Genomic DNA, 17,642 nt, shown 5'->3' with positions numbered 1-17,642 from the left:
ACGAGTCCATAAGGAGTGATTCCATTTTTTTTCACCGAGTCCGGGTAGAGACCAAAGATCTTGAGTGACCGAGCCGGCAGAACAACTCAAAAGATAAAGAAGTATTGTTAATTTTTTTATGCTCGTTCCAAGTTCAAAGTACCAATTGTACAAATAATAATCCACTTCGTTAATCGATGACTGCATCTTTGATGCACTGCTAGTACTAGTACATTTGAGAATTATTAATTGGATAGTTGTAAATAGTCTCATGGCTATGGAACAAAGGAGTATCCTAGACCTACACCGAGGTGTTGACGGTGATTTTCAAATCTCCTCAAATAGGATTCGAACCTACGACCAATCGGTTAACAGCCGACCGCTCTACCACTGAGCTACTGAGGAACAACGGGAGATTCGATCTCATAGAGTTCCATTCCTGTTCTCAACCCATGACTAATATGAGCTCGAAGCTTCCTTCGTAACTCCCGAAACTTCTTCGTAGTGGCTCCCTTCCATGCCTCATTTCATAGGGAACCCCAAAGTGGCTCTATTTCATTATATTCCATCAATATCCAAATTCCATTCATTTAATATCCTTTTAGTGTCATTAACATAACAAATGTCATTTCTAGTCTATCTCTTTCTATTTCTATATATGACAAAAAGTTAGTTTTTTAGCTAACGTGTCAAACATAGCCTAATACAAACCTTGTAAACTAAAATATAGCAACACATTCGGACATATAAAAAAGGATTAAAAAAACATCAAATAACGATGAAGACCAAACATGTAATGCTTCTTGTTTGGAAAGGGGTGATACTAATTTATTTTGTGTTGGATTAATCAAACCTATCTTAAACTCTATGCTAGGAGGTGGGATGTCGATGGTTTGAGGCGCTTAGGCGTGCCTTATTGAGAAATATAGAGATTGTTTTGGTCATTTACATATTGTTCGAATTGGTGGCTAAGTCAAGCTTTAATCTTTTACGAGTCATGACGAAACATGATGTTTTTCAAGACGTAAGTTAAGGCAACAATTTTTTATATATAGACAAAAATAAATCAATAATTATGGATTTATATCAACTATAAAGGTTTTAGAAAGGTTAAATCAACACTTTATAACAAAAAGTTTAGAAAAAATCATTGGTTTCATGCCCAATTAGAAAGAAAAAGAAAAAACACGCCTTGAAAAAAAATACATGTGCCATGTCACGGTTGTTGCACACCTAGACAAGTCATGACAGGTGTCACGCCTAACAGGTATGTTAAGGGTGTTTTCTTGGTGGTGAAGCCACCCTCAACGATATGATGTGCCTTTTAGAACCTTGATGATGATATAACACAAAATGACCGAAACAATGACCAATCATGCAGGTGTTATCATAATTGTCCTCACCATGCAATTTGGCAAATCACAAAGACCAACAACTTAAATTTTTGTCTATTATCTAACATTTTATCCTGTGAGAAGTGGATATTAGTTGTTATTATATTTTTGTGAAAAGGTAATATCCAAAAATCTGTCTAAGTTCATATAAAGATACCTTTTGTATAAAATGCATCAAACCAAGAGCATCCACGGTGACTTGAAAATGAAAGATATTTTAATTTTTTAAGGCGAAGCTTTTTCATTACCCAAGGCTGCACAAGTGAGATTTTTCAAGTGTTCTTTCGTTTCCTCTTCTTCTTCTTTTTTTTTTTTTTTTTTTTATTAAATATATATTACATAATTTAAAAAAGTAATGATACATAACATGATGGATGCTCTCTGAGCAATAAAATGATAGTGAATAAAAGAGTATGGTGGTTATTTGGTACATTGAAAAGGAAAAAAAATATTAAATGGTGGGGGGAAAGAAAAAATGAAAGTATGCCATACTTGATACATCAAATATGTATTCATTTTCAGAAACACCCACTCCCACATCACCCATGCCAGACAAAGGGGAGCAAGCACATTTAACATTTACCCCTGGACCTGGGCCTCCTTTCCCTGGCTAAAGAATCAATCATTTTAAATAAAATTAAATATTTTTAATATTTTAATATTTAATATTTAATATATAATATATATATGTGTATATCACCATTGCCAACAAAGCTCTGAGCTAGCTTTCATCTCCCAAAGCCTCTTTCCATCTCTTAATATTTTTTACTTTTCTGACCAATCTGGACAGACCCCCATGTTAGATTCCAGTCAAATCCCTCTGTCCATTTTAGTAATTTCCCAAGATTTTCAAATTTGTAAAACTGGACAGCACATAAAACAAAAACAAATTGTCCAATGCCTACCCCAATAAAAATAAATTCTTAGTTTATGCCTTAAATTGTTTGTTTAAACCTTAATACACTCACTCTGCACCTTCTTTTTAAGCCACTTAATTCATTAGTTTATGTTCAAAAAAATCAGATCTCACTCTCACCATGTTCAATGAGAGAGAGAGAGAGAAATCATAAATGAAGTTAGGGTTGTTGTACGTTTGGCTATTGAGCTTGTACTTTCAATCTTGAAAGGTTAAAAATGGTGGTGGGGTTTGGTGGTACTTCTGACTTGTGAAAAAAAGGCCCACAGATGAAAGAAAGATGATGTATCATTTCACATGTATGTAAGTGTAACCTCTTCTGTGTTCTGTTCTTCCTTCCCACTGTTGCATTCATTACAGTATTTTTCTGAAAATCACAGTCACAATCATCGGTTTTTTGACTTCTTCTGTCACCATAAATTTGAGCAAATTATAGAATCTAACTTCTGTTTCATGATTGATTCTCCTTTGATGTGATTGTGATTCATGAATAAAAATCCCTATCTTTTTTTAGATTTTCATATTCTTCAAACATGAATCAAGAAACCAAAAACCTCACAATCAAAATATCAAATTCGACCCAGAAACCAAGAAAAGAGATCGTGACCAACATTGTTTCGATTTCTTCATCTCCATATAACTCACCATCGTTAATCTCGCCGCCCTCCTCCGCCTTTGTTTCCGCCCTTCAATCTCCTTACATATCTCCCAGAGCCACCAGAGAAGACCTGAATCACCCTCACGAAACGGAAACAATCAACAACGGCGGCTCCACCACCACCACCACACCGTCGACATTCACTCACCCCTCTACTCCCGTATCCTATTGTGGCTCCGGGAACGATGATATTCCCAGCACCTCCTACACTCCCCCATCGGAAAGATACGATTTTTCCGACGACACCAAGCTCAAAATCGTCAACTGTGTTCCTGTTCATCTTCCTTCTTCAGATGTTAATATGAATCCGACAACCACAACGGCGCCACGTGTCTCGTTTTCGTTTCCTGTTCCTCGGATTTCGTTCGCGAAAGGGTCTGTTTCGCCGGCGAATGCAAAACTGAGGAGTTGCGATGTTTACATTGGATACCATGGTCAAGGTCAAAATCCGAACTTGGTAAGGTTCTGTAAATGGTTGAAATCGGAGCTCGAGGTTCAAGGTATCGCGTGTTTCGTTGCCGACAGAGCAAAATACGCCGATTCACAGAGTCACGAGATCGCCGACAGAGTAATTTGTTCAGTCACGTTCGGGATTGTCGTCGTCACCAAAGATAGTCTCTCGAGTTATCTCAGTCTCGAAGAGATTAGATTCTTCGCTCAAAAAAAGAATTTAATCCCGTTGTTCTTCGACTTTGACACAAACGAAGTCTCAAACGTTCTCATGAGTTCCGACAGTAAAGAATGCAAAGACGCCATTGATGGGTTGATAAAGTCGCACGAGTTTAAGCTCGAAGCTAACGAAGGTAACTGGAGATACTGTGTATCAAGAACTGCCGGGATCTTGAAGGGAAAACTCGGGAGGATGAGTGTCGCTGAAAAAGAAATCGATAATAGCGATGAAATGCCGTACCCTAGGAACAGATTCTTCGTCGGAAGAGAAAAGGAGATAACAGAGATCGAAACTGCTTTTTTTGGATGCACTGATGAAAACGAAACCAACACACACGTTAGAACACCTGGAACATCAGAAGGGCTTGCAGATGAGGAAAGTGAAAACGATCGGAAGTTTATAAATTTGGAAGTCGGAAAGTGTAAAGAACCGAAATTAGAAGCATGGGTGGAACCTGTAATCGGGAGAAATTCGTTGAAGAGACCTAAATACAAAAAAACGAAAAGCGGGAAATACAAAAGCTTCGGAAGCAGCATTGTGTGCATCAATGGCGAACCTGGAATTGGGAAAACGGAGGTAGCATTGGAGTTTGCTCACAGATATTCTCAAAGATACAAGATGGTTTTGTGGGTCGGTGGGGAAGCTCGTTATTTCCGACAGAATATTCTAAATTTATCGTTAAATCTAGGATTAGATGTTAGCGCAGACGAAGAGAAAGAAAGAGGAAGGATTAGAAGCTTTGATGAACAAGAAACAGAAGCTTTCAAGAGGGTAAAACGGGAATTATTTCGCGATATGCCATATCTGTTAATCATCGATAATCTTGAAACAGAAAAAGATTGGTGGGAAGGGAAAGACTTACATGACTTGATACCAAGAAACACAGGTGGCTCCCACGTCATCATCACAACCCGGCTTCCAAAAGTAATGACCTTTGACCCGATCCAACTTCAACCCCTGCCATTAAAAGACGCAATGTTGTTAATGAAAGGAAGAAGGAGAAAAGAATACCCGGGTCAAGAAGTTGAAATTTTGGGTAAATTTGATGAGAAATTGGGTCGGTCAAGCTTTGGGTTATGGGTAATCGGGTCGTTGCTTTCTGAACTTGCAATCTTACCCTCCACCCTCTTTGAAGCCATAAATCATATCCGTTTAGACGAAAATGAGATAAACTCATCTCATTTTGAAGAAGTATTTTGGGGAAACAATAAGTTTTTACTCAAAGTCTTGATTTTTTGCATTACAATTTTACATGAAGCTAAAGGGAGTACAAATGTTCTTGCTTCAAAGATGCTTCTAGTCGGGGCATGGGTCGCCCCGTTACCCGTTTCATCAAATCTACTTGCTTCAAGTGCAAATAACATCACTGCTTCCACCAACAGATTCAAGAAATGGGTCAAATGTGCAAACATGACTTTCTTTTGTTGTTCGGGTTTTCTCGAAAGTCAAACATCAAAAAGTGAAGAAGATTCAGCTCTTGTGTTGGTCAAACTTGGTCTTGCTAGAAGAGCAAACCAAAAGCATGGATGTTGTATTCACTTTCACCCGATTACTCAAACATTCGCGAAACTAAAAGGGAGTTTACTCACAGCAAAAGCAACGATTCATGGCATTAGAAAAACAGGAAACCCGGTTTTCAACTCGGATCATCTTTGGGCTTCTGCTTTCTTAGTATTCGGTTTCAAATCCGAACCACCATTGGTCCAACTAAAAGCCCATGACATGGTTCTTTTCATCAAGAAAACAGCTCTCCCTTTAGCTATAAGGGCGTTTACGACATTTTCCAGGTGTAATTCAGCGTTGGAGCTGCTAAAAGTGTGTACGAATGTGCTTGAAGAAGTTGAGAAATCGTTTGTGTCACAGATACAAGATTGGTGCCATGGATCTCTTTGTTGGAAGAAGAAGATGAACTCGCATCAAAGAATTGATGAATATGTTTGGCAAGATGTGACACTTTTGAAAGCTACTTTGTTGGAGACAAGAGCCAAATTGTTGTTGAGAGGTGGGTGCTTTGATAATGGTGAAGAGCTTTGTAGGACTTGTATTAGTATCAGAACTGTGATGCTTGGTCATAATCATGCTCAAACTTTAGCTGCTCAAGAAACATTGGCAAAATTAGTTAGGATGAGGAGTAAGATATGAATCAAGAATCAAGAATCAAGATTAGGTTTTTACTTTTTATAGATCAGATCAATTTTCCCATAACATGATTAATCTACCATGTTGTTTTAGTTTTACCATTAGTAAATCAACATCAACATTTATAAACCAAGAGTAAAGTTTATTTCGTTTTCTGCTTTTCCAGTTAAAACAGGTTGATTGTTCTTTACAGAATGACTGTGTCAGATTCAGCCTTGGATTTTGAGTCAAGTTCCAATTCAATTTAGGGTTTTGAGTTCATTGATAAAAAAAAAAAATAAAAAAAAAAAAAAGGAATAGTACACAATAATACTAACAAAGAACAACTCACTAAAAAGTAAAAACACAGTAGAAATATGATCAAATTGATCATATATATTTATATAACACAAGTAACAATCTAAGTCACACCTCACAAATCAAACCAGTAAAAAGGAAGTAAGAAGAAAAATCTCTATCTACTAGTAACAATCAAAAATCCCAATCCAAGAATTGAAAACTATCACACAGATCACTATCAGGGTTAGCTAGAAAAATAAAGGGAGTAAGTTGAGATATGTTGTAATACTAATTGGAGAAATTGAGTTTGTAATCCCGAGGAGAAGTTGAAGGAGGTGAGATCAATCCATCAGAAGCAGCGTCTTGTTCGTCGAGGTAAATTCCCTGAGGGTTTCTGAAAACCCCATGAACAACCGAGAACAAAATCCCTACAGCAATTCCGATCAAAAGACTTGTAACAAAACCTCTAATCCAAATAGAAACTCCGGTGACCAAAACAAGAGCAGCAGTCACCAGGTGATCATGAACGTGGTGTCCCCACACAACCATCGGATCTTCACGGAAAAAGTAGAGTACAAGCCATAGGGTGAACACAGAAGCGAAGACTAGTAGTGTGGTTGGATCTCCGATTAAGGATACGGCGGCGCATATAGTGATGATAATGCCGTAGTTCACGCCGAAGTATTTCGAGTTGACGCCAAGTCTGGTACCGGTGAGGGTGAGTGAGGCGGGCCTGTCGAATGAGTCAGCGCCGGAGATGAATTCCGACCAGGGACGGTGTAGGGACAAGAAGGACGATAGATTCTGAAATGATCGGAAAATGACGTCAGTTCCAGAGATTGGAATGGTGGTGTAGGTGGTTGCCGGCGTTGGAGACAACATCGTAGAATTGTCTGACTGCAGTTTGACCAGAACCAAGAAATAAACTACTTGGTAACGTGCAATGCATCAATGCGTCTATCGCTTTCCTCTATTTGTTACAAAAAAAAAAAGTTTTTGCAACTTACATTGTTTATTTTTTATTTTTATATTTTGACATTTGTATTTAGTAAGTACCCTATACTTTAAATATTAAAATCAGACAATTTTATAACTACTCCATTGAAATAAACGATAGCCATTAAATTTTGTATTTCTCTCAATGAAAAATGTTGGGGGAATATTAGTATGTGATGGTAGAGAATCGGATTCCTATGGATCGTTCACTTTCCAAATTGATATTTTTGTCTGGTTACAAGAAATCCAATCTAGAATAATTCAAACTGACATTTGTATATCTAAGCATAGAAATACAAATCAAATTGTCAGAGAATTCTGAGTTTATTTAAGAAGAAGAGCAGTTGAGAAAGGTTGCATACGACTCAGAAGAGGAGCTGTATATATGCATGACATATTAGAATTTAATCTTCTAAATTAGTTAGGAAAATCTCAAAAATAATAACTTAATCAATGATTTTCAAAACTGATAAGATTTGTCAATCCTATTATAACCACCTACTAAAATTCGGTTTTCCATAATCAAACTAATTCAAATTTCGAAAAAATGTTTGGGGCGTTGCCCCTAGGACCCTACAAGGGCACAATCCCTTTGATCATCGCATTTCTATTATATCGGCTTATAATTCAATCTTATATATGTATACACTCTGCATTCTCCAAACATATAATATAAAGTATAAACAATAAATCTCTTCATTCACATGTTAGTTTCAATTACACAAAATGGTTAGATAACACTAAAATCACTAACAAAAAATTCTTACAGTTTTTAAGAAAAATAGATTATATAGAGGACAACTCATGCAAAAATATAAATATGTTGCAAAAATACAAAAATAAAGAGAATCAACGAGATTATGACATTATACCACCACATCCTTATATTGGTTAATACTCAAATTCAAATTTAGTATCCAAGGACATGTACGTACTTTAGTAAATTAACTATAAATAAATAAATAAACTACATTTTAACTTTCGTAATGAGTTTAATCCTACATAGTCTTTGAGCATATAAAAAGCTTTATTCTTTTTTCCATTCACAATCAAAGTTGTGAATCCATGATGCATCGTTAGGATGGATGTTATTTGTTTAAAACCGAATTGTCCAATTGGACAATTTGGATTGGACTATTTGATTCGTATATTCGAATTTTTGGATTTATTTTAAGATAAACCAAATTATTATTTTGGATTTTGGACTGTTTTTGGTTAATAAAATAAGAACCGAACACTCCAAAAAAAAACCGAATGACAACTTATTATTTATTTTTAACATGTATCTTTAATCATTTATAAATTTACTAAACTATTTTTCTAATTATTAGAATTTTCATCTAATATCACACCTTAATATGTACTTCTTTTCAAAAGTTTTTGTCAATAAAATATTAAACTACAATCAATTTTTATTTATAGTTGTTTATAAATTATTATTTTTAACTAAAAAGTTTTTTTAGTTACTTTTATAGAGTAGGCTAATATTTAACTTTTATATATATATATATATATATATATATATATATATATATATATATATATATATATATATATATATATATATATATATATATAAGGTTAGTTTATTGTATTCCAACTATTTATTGTGTGCATGTAGAATTGATTCTGAACCAATCATTTTAGCTATTTTAAGATAGTAATTAATGCATATTATATGTTGAAGATATAATGAGTATTAATTAAATCTGCAGGATTTAATATGCATTAATTACTTTTTTTAAAATAACTAAAATGATTAGTCCAGAATCAATCCTACATACACAGATAGTAAATAACATTTGAATCTAACTATATATATATATATTAAATGTCTTACCTCTTAAAAACAAAATTGTAAAACCGATCCAACCGAATTGTAATTTGGTTGGATCAAATCGGATTGAATTTGGTTCGGGCTATTCGGATCCATGTTTTGAATTTACTTGGATTTACTTGATTGGATCAGATCTAACCGATCCATCCAAACGAACACCCCTATGCATCGTAACACTATGAATAAAGATTAAACTGTTTCATTTCGATAAAATATTTTTCCAATTAAATATCAACCACTAAAAATAAAGCCCAAATTAATGAAACACATATCATATACATCATTAAAACAAGAAAAAAACATCAATTCCAAAATCAAAATGGAACAATGTAACATACATCAATTTATAAGTAAACATCCATAATAAGTTTTTCTTACATATATATATTTACATCATGTAAACTAAAATCTTAAATCCTAATTGTTATCCTGCAACACCACACCATTAACTTGATGGATTTCTAACAACTAATATTAACAACGCAAAAATTGGGATTCAATTGAGAAACGAACACACAAATGGTTTTCGGCAAAGGATGGTGGAAAACATCGACAACCCTTTTCCTTGCTGGAAATCACACCTTTGTGGTGGTCGGCACCATAAGTATTCCCAGTTCTATCAAGCCATGGGTCCCATCTATGTAACACACTATTTCGGATTGTTTTGTGATTAAGGATTGTGGACCGTAAGTCAAATATATGTAGGCTTTGAAGCTTTATTGAAATATGTTATTGTTGGTAAGGGGATCAAGGCTTATGAATCGTGTATTTGGAGTTGAGGATGGACTGGGAAAGTTATGTGTCAGGCCGGTTGCGAGGGTTAAGGTTTTAAGTTGGAAATGTGGTGAGCCAAAAGTATCAAGATAAAAGTGTAGAGCTCCTTAAGACCTTTCCGTGGATATAAAGAACGCCGAATTCGGAGTTGAAACCAAGAAGTTATAACTGTTCGAAGTTGGAAAGGATTTGGGGGAAAATTGAGCTCACGATTTGAGCAGTTGGATCTCACAACGTGAGAAGCGATGAAACGGAAATTGTAACACCCGAAATCTTGAAGAAAAATTGTTGAGAATAAACCTATTTCAAGGTGAACTCGGCGAGTTGGAGGGACCAACTCGACGTGTTCAAGATGGAATAAGCGCGAGGGTTTAATGAACCAACACGACGAGTTGAGATGCCTCAACTCGGCGAGTTGGTGGCTGGGAAGGAAACCCTAATTTCTAGGGTGTTGCTCCCTATTTAAAGACCTTAAGTTCCTTTGGTTGACCTCCTTATCAGCCTCCATTTTTATCAAAAATCCTAAATCGAGTTGTAGCCTCCACTGTCAAGCATTTGAGCAGTGGAAGGAAGTTTGGTGTCCATTTTGTGCATTGTGAAGGAGTTAGAAGATCTTGAAGTTTCTAAGCTTGGAGGAGAGGCCTTGGATCTAGAATAATTATCCATTTTTCAAGGAGTTTGAGGTATCAAGTTCTTATCTTGATGGCTAGATGTTTAGATCTTTCTTTTTGGGATAATTGTTATGTTTGAGTCATGGGTTAGATATATGTTGGGATTAGGACGTCCCAAAGCCTTATTCTTTCATATATGGGGTTTTCATGGACTCTTTTGGAATAAATGTGCCAACTTTATGGATTTAAGGGCTTCATGCATTCTTTAAGTCCCTTATTAAGCCCTTTTTGAGCATTCGAGCCTCTCCTAGTCACGTGTGAGCATAAAGTTGGAAACTTTACGTGGTCTTCCAGCTCTAGGGTATCAAATCTGCAATTTAGAGCTTTGTCTTTGAGTATTAAGTGTTTAATGGTTAAGCCATCATCCTTTTAAGTCTAAGGGTTGGGGCTTGGACCCATTTCGGTGGTTCCTAGGAGTAAAGTTGGAAACTTTACCCTTCTAGATCTCATAATTGGTCGAGATCCGAGTTGTGAAGCTCTTAGAGTCAGTAATGTCGGCTTAATGTATTAAGATGTGAGTTTCTGGTGAACTCGACAAGTTTGTGGGTAAACTAGGCGATTTGGATCGGTTTTTCCCCGAATTTGTAGATTGATAGAGGAACATAGCGAGTTGAAGGGCAACCCGGTAAGTTGGGTCAACTCAGGCTGTTGACCTTGACTTTTGACCCTATCTTTGACCAAGTTGTTCTATGGAGGTACTTGAGGTAATCAGAAGTGTAATTAAGAAAATTATAGGTTTAGGATAAGACCTATATGGGGCTGGGCCCAATTTGGAAAATTGGGCCATAAGTGGGCCTTTGTGGATATTTTTGTTTTGGGCCTCAATTTTGGTTCATGTTGGGTTAAGGGTAAAATGGTCATTTTACCCCAAGTATGGATTCTGGATTATAGCATGGAACCCAATTGCTAATTGGGTGTGTTGTTGGTATTAATAGCTCGGGAAGCCGACAGTGCAACAACTAGGGATTTCTTTCAGTGAGCTTCTGCATTTGAGGTGAGTTTTCCTCACTATACTTTTGGGTCGAAGGCACCAAGGCTGACCCATTGGTTTGATAACCTGATATTTGTTGATATGTTGAGTATGGAATAGATATGCATGCTAGATTTGATATTCTAGTTTAGTAGATCTGTAGGACTACCTGTGATATTGTCTGTTTATCTGTATACGATATTATCTGTTATATGTCGACATATTGTGTAGGTTGGGTTGAGGTTGTACTGTTTTGTGTTGTAGCCAACAAAGCCTGGAGTATACAAGATATGATCTGAGGGCTAGGGAGAGCATGCCAGAATCATACTGAGGACTCATTAGCATTCCAAATATGAGATGAGGGCCGGGTAGGGCAAATCAGAGTCACACTGAGAGCTCAATGGCATTCCAGATACGAGCTGAGGACCGAGTGGTATGCCAGACTCGTACTAAGGGATACACATTGGTATTCCAATCCAAGGATTGAGGGAGCAATTCAGACATTATTTGTGGGCCCAAGGGCAAGCCAAAATTTTGTTGTAGGCTCAAAAGTAAGCCACATATGAGCTTTGGGCCTGATAGGCAAGCCAAACTCATACTGTGGGCTCAATGGGTAATCCAGTCTTTTAGCTGTGGACCCAATACATGCTTTTATTTGTATATGTTATCTGTTTGGGTGTTGGTACTTTGGGGGAACTCACTAAGCTTCGTTCTTACAGTTTTGGTGTATGGTTTCAGGTACTTCAGTGGATTGTGTCAAGGTGAAGGTGTGGCCGTACACATCCTCGCATTTTGGACTTACAATTTTTGGGAAACTCTGATAATGTGAATGTTTTGAAAACTATGTTGAAAGCGATTCTGAATTTTAAATAATGTTTTGGAAACAATGGTTTTTGTAAACACTTCTTTAGAAAAAAGGTTGTTTTGAAAAGTTTAAATTTTATGAATTTTTATGGATGTTACAAGCTGGTATCAGAGCCTTGGTTTGAGTGAATTGGAGGAACACTCGTGTGAATCCAGTCTCAAACTATGGAAAAAGGTTTTCAAAACAATTTTCAAACCGTTTTCAAAAATAATCAAGGGAGATGTGATGTGTACGATCAACCGGAGCTAGTAAGTTGACCCCAAAATACCACACAATTATTTGAGATTATGTTATGTTAGAACAACATGCTAGTAATAGTCTAGGTTTCTTCAGGAATTGCATGATAGAATTGCTTGATTAGGGTAAGGGGTTTGGTCCTGCTACGCAACTCTTGTCTGAGTCCAACCATTGTGGGATTGAATCTGTTAGCTATTAAGTGAGTGATGTGGGTTAGCTATTAAGTGAATATGTTAAGTTGCATGTGAAAAAGGTTGAATAATCTCAGAGTGACGGATTTGAACCTACTATGCGGCTCTTGTCTGAGTCCAACCATTGTAGGGATGAGTCTGTTACTCGAAGGATTATCTGTGTGACACCTAAAAATTCAAGCCAATTTAAACTTTTAAAAACATTTTAATCAATTAGGTCATTACATAGCTTGTTTTCAAAATACAGTTATCAAAGTATCCCAGTATCAAATCATAAAAGTCGTAACAGCGAGAGGAATAGTACGATCAAGCCTTCGCTTTCCTGCGATCACCAGAGGTACCTGAAACAACAACTGAAACTATAAGCTTGAAGCTTAGTGAGTTATCCCCTAAAATACCAACCACATAACCATGCCATATAAATATATATCCAAACAGCAAGCATAATGAGCCTTCAGCCTGATTGGTCCGCCTCACAGGCCTTCAGTCTATCTGGACCGCTCTCCGAGCCTTCAGCACGTCTGGACCACCTCGCGGGGCCTTCAGCCTATCCGGACCGTTCGTCGGGCCTTCAGTCTGACTAACATACCCTCTTGGGTTTTGTAGTCTATCCGGACCGCCCTAGGTATGTTGGCCTTTAGCACAAAGCAGGACCGCCTCAACCCAACACCCAAATCAAACAACATGTGCACATACATTCATAGGCTATCATAATAACAGACAAACCGATCTAACAGATCAAATAGCATAACAACGTCCTAAACCAGGACACCGACCTACCCAGGTCATATCATAGCATAATCCTATAACTAGGATATCGACCGAACCCAATCACTAAGCATAAGCATATCACCATCCTAACTAACAGGATGCGAAACAATGCACATATTACATAATAATCAAAATACAAATCCATATGGGCCGGCCTTGGTGCCTTAGACCCTGTTGATATAGTGAGGATAACTCACCTTGCAACTGACGTCTGAAACTAGAAAGCCCAACTCTCGGGTCGCCAACGCGAACTCCACCACCTATAGTTACCGTAAAACCCTTCTTCGTAAATCTCCAAATTACCAGAATACCCGTAGAAGTCAACTGGTCAACCATTGGTCCAAGTCAAAGTCCATAGTCAAAGTCAACAGTCCATGTTGACTTGACTCGTCGAGTGCAGTTCACCGACTCGTCGAGTCATTTCTGAACTTGAGAAGTCGTGAAATCCCTGATTGGCTCGCCAAGTTCCCCTTTAACTCGTCGATTTCATACGTGTCCAAGAATTAGGAGAAACCCTAGCCGACTTGCCGAGTCTTTGAACGACTCGCCGAGTACAAGGAAATCTTCAACGGACTCGCCGAGTTGTCCATCGACTCATCGAGTTCATGACCATCTTCAACGGACTCGCCGAGTTGTTCATCAACTCGTTGAGTTCATGCAGACCTTTTTCCATGCAGACACTTTTTAAGCCATGGAAAGGTTCCAGATTATAGATCCCAGCTTCTAAGGCACGTTTATCACGTAAAGTTGCAAACTTTATGCACATTCAAGGCTCTAAAGGCCCTAAATGACCAATCTAAGCTTCCAATGGAGCTTTACACCTTGGGAGAGCCTCATCCTTGAACAAGCTGGAAACTTTATGGACTAAGAAGCCCAAGGGAGCTCAGTTCTGAAGTTACAACTTCAGATCTTAACTTGCACACAAGAAAAGTTTCCAATCATACCATGAAAACCCTAGGATTTGTCCAAAGAGGGGATCTAGAATGCAATGAGGTCAGGGTAACGATTTATACCTTCCAGAAGATGCCCACAAAGGTAGATTTCAGATCCCACAAGCTCCTTGCTTTTGAATACTTGCTCTCCAAACTCCTTTCTCCACAAAATCCTCTTCCAAGCTCAAAATACACAAATGGAACACACACACTCGATTAGGGTTTGAGAAGGGCAAGAAGCAGTAAAGGGGAGGCTGGGGGAGGCCAATGATCCTTTAAATAGGGTGCAAAACCCCGAGATTTAGGGTTTCATCTGCCAGCTCCTACTCGTCGAGGCCCTTCCTGGACTCGGCGAGTAGGTCATTAAAATACGTCGACCAACCCACTGCTACTCGACGCGTAGGGCAATCAACTCGTGGAGTAGCCCTTGAAATCAAGAAACTCACACATTAAATCAATACCTGAAGACGGGGCATTACAATCTGAGCTTTGTTGCATGTGATTGTATTCATGGAATGGCTAATTGATATTGTGAGGAGTTCTTCAGCAGCTGATGGTAGAGAAGTGTGGAACCCTAGGATAGCTTAAGGAGTATTTTAGTGCAGTTATTCCGCCATGGGCAGGTTTCAGGGGTATTTCGTGACTAGGTCTTAGAGACCCGAGATAATTATTGAGGAAAGCATGGATTAGTGTGGAAGGTAGTATTGGGCCTGTACTACTGGAAGAACAAGATCCATACTCGAATCAATGGAGGTTTTGGGGATTCTAAGAACTGGTCGGGGAAGATAGCATGGTTGGATACCATGGTTCACTACTAGAAAACAGACCTTTAATGACACGCTTTTTACAACACACACTGATTAATGATACGCAAAAGGGCGTGCCCTAAAAATAATGTCAGATCTTTAGAAATTTAAAGAATTTTGGACGCGGATTCTTGCGTGCCCTAGAATTAGTGTCTCACAAAAAAAAAACACGGAGGGCGCTTATGTTAAAGGCGTGTCGTCTAGAAATGTCGCTTTATAATTTTACAAATGCGCTCGCAACTAGCAGCGGGAAAAAGGAAATAAAAAAAATTAGAAAACCCGCCTTCCTTCCTTGTTTCCCCTCTTTAGCTCTGGGTGTGTTTTTTGACCACAAAAATATTCTCCGGTCTTCCTCCGCCTCCCTACATCGAGTGTTGCTTGCTTCTTTCCCTTGCACTCCAACAGCCGCCACCAATTCTTCCCCGTTCGTTGACATCGATCAAGGCTCATTTACTTGTACCCACTGGAACCACCATATCTCCTACTTGATGTTGAAATTGTCAGAAAAAGCCCTAATTCAGTATTATACTCTCAATTCTCAATATTAAGAATTAAAATCTTGATTCTCGTTTGTTTCTTAATCCCCACACATAAATCGAAAAAGGGGAATCAGAATGACGAAGGTAGTGGGAGTTTTGGTCCGGTGGTCGTGGTTCATCTAATGAGCAAGGAAGATGGGAACGCAAGCAGCCATGGTGGCTTGATGATGGAAATCAATCGAGAAAGGGGAAGCACCTCTGTTGTGGGATCAATTTGACGAAAGGAGAAGGGAGAAGCAGCAACGCTTCTCTTGTCTGCCGTAGGGGGGGGGACGCTCCGGCGGTCTCCTTGGTTGTTTTTCCTTGTCGCCAGTAGATTACACGTAGGGAGGTGACTCAACTAGTCCGATAGAGCAGGGCAAGTAGCGACTGGTAGATCAAGGCAATCGATCTATTCGTGAGGAGGAGGAAATTATCGATTCCCGGTGAGCCTTCCTTGGCTTCTTAGACTCCGTCATTGGTAAAAATCGAGGTAAATGAGTCGGGTTCTTGTCTGATTTCGATGAAATAAACGGAGGGAGGAAAGGTTTGGGTAGAGGCCTGATCGATGAAAATAATGGGAGCCTCTCTTGGTTTCGCCGAATGCTACTCCATCTCCAGTGGTCGTTGAGAATGAATGGGAGGACCTCTGGGGTTTGGATAGATCGAAGGAAGAAGAAGAATGAAGTTGTGGTGGTCTTCGGTGATTGAAGGTAAACGGATGGGGTTTTCTTGAACCTCACAGGTCGTATTCTTCTTCTTTTTTCTTTTTTTTGTTTGTGTCGACCAGTATCAATGAATACTGGGATGTTTGGGTGTTTGAGTTTATTGGGAAAATAAAACATCGAAAATTATAAGGATTCTATTTTGTTTGCTTCATTTGACAGGGAAGGAGTATAATTGGGATTGTGAAATTGATAGGAAAGAAGAAAAGAAACAGAAGGCGTTGTTGCCCTTGATGGTTAGCTGAAATACTTATGATCAACACCTCTAGCCTTTTCTGTTTTGATTAACGAGGTAGTCAAAAGCCAGTAAATTCCTTTTCATGGGTTTCTTTATGTCTTGAAAGCTTTACCAGGTACAAATAGCACTTTCTGTTTTGCTTCCATCCCCTGTCTTTCATTGTTTTCTCTTTAATACTATTTATAATTGGTTAGATATCAAAAAGTATAATGTGCTGATAGTTCCTGCTTGTTTTGATGATACAAAGGCTAGGCTACTAATATTCAATTGTCTGTCATTCATCTACACGTTTTTGACATCCCGAACAACTAAACAATCTGATCCTTGAAAATAGCCCTTGAAAGCTACATATATGGAAAAAGATGTTAATGCCCTTTAGCTTACCAGCAAACAAGGGCCAGAAAGATCAGTGCTTTTCTGAATAAGTGTGTGAAGTGATATGCCATGTCTTGCAGTACTGCCAATTAATTGGAAACAAAAAGTAAATACAAATTTAAAAAAGGATTAAAAAATTGAAAATTTTGTACAAATTAAGAGGATATTATTACCTATACAACAAGACCCATCTACAGCCTTTGACTAAATTAGGAAGGGAAGATTGAAAGAATTAGTATAAATCTTGATTAATGAAAGCTGCTTGGATTGGACCAACTTGGACCAATTTTCGCAAACTGGGTTTCGTTATGCCTGGTTTCATATTGGATTTGTTTCCAATTGTTGTCCCATGGATGCTGCTACCCTATCCTTTCATTTTAAAGGCACATCATAATAGGGTATGTCATGTTCTTTTTATTTTTTTAACCATGTTTATATTTTTTGATAAATATTTAAAGACCATATTATATACTTTATTTATTGTTCCAGACACACCAAGGTGATTCCTACGTGGCACTTGAAGGGACAGATGAGTCATTGGTGGAGGGAGGTCATCATGGCTCCCATGATCATAAAGAAGAGTTTGAGTTCAGCGAAGTGTTTGTTCATCAACTTATTCATAAAATTGAGATTGTACTTGGGGTAGTGTCAAATACTTGAGAAAATGATAGGGTTATATTCTTTTTTTTTTGTTTCAGGTA

At 37.9% G+C, this 17,642-nt stretch overlaps 2 protein-coding genes and 1 non-coding gene across 3 annotated transcripts; 1 reads left to right on the top strand and 2 right to left on the bottom strand.

Moving 5' to 3' along the window:
• Positions 1–312: 312 nt before the first annotated feature.
• Positions 313–384, bottom strand: TRNAN-GUU (transfer RNA asparagine (anticodon GUU)). The gene has a single exon. It is a non-coding gene; the product is annotated as a tRNA-Asn (tRNA).
• A 1,977-nt stretch (positions 385–2,361) lies between these two features.
• LOC111884751 (uncharacterized) lies at positions 2,362–5,906 on the top strand. Its single transcript, XM_023881065.3, has one exon. The coding sequence runs from the start codon at positions 2,823–2,825 to the stop codon at positions 5,757–5,759; it is 2,937 nt and encodes a 978-aa protein (XP_023736833.1). The 5' UTR covers positions 2,362–2,822; the 3' UTR covers positions 5,760–5,906.
• Positions 5,907–6,069: 163 nt separating this feature from the next.
• Positions 6,070–7,046, bottom strand: LOC111884752 (PRA1 family protein G2). The gene has a single exon (XM_023881066.3). The coding sequence runs from the start codon at positions 6,915–6,917 to the stop codon at positions 6,324–6,326; it is 594 nt and encodes a 197-aa protein (XP_023736834.1). The 5' UTR covers positions 6,918–7,046; the 3' UTR covers positions 6,070–6,323.
• Between the last annotated feature and the right edge of the window lie 10,596 nt (positions 7,047–17,642).

This window comes from Lactuca sativa, chromosome 7 (assembly GCF_002870075.4).
Source record: "Lactuca sativa cultivar Salinas chromosome 7, Lsat_Salinas_v11, whole genome shotgun sequence".
In the NCBI taxonomy this organism is placed as follows: Eukaryota; Viridiplantae; Streptophyta; class Magnoliopsida; order Asterales; family Asteraceae; genus Lactuca; species Lactuca sativa.
This window is presented reverse-complemented; position numbering and strand designations above follow the sequence as displayed.

What these genes read in the sequence shown, in the direction of transcription:
- LOC111884751 (XM_023881065.3), top strand. Translation starts at nt 2,823, where the DNA reads ATGAATCAAGAAACCAAAAACCTCACAATCAAAATATCAAATTCGACC.
- LOC111884752 (XM_023881066.3), bottom strand. Translation starts at nt 6,917, where the DNA reads ATGTTGTCTCCAACGCCGGCAACCACCTACACCACCATTCCAATCTCT.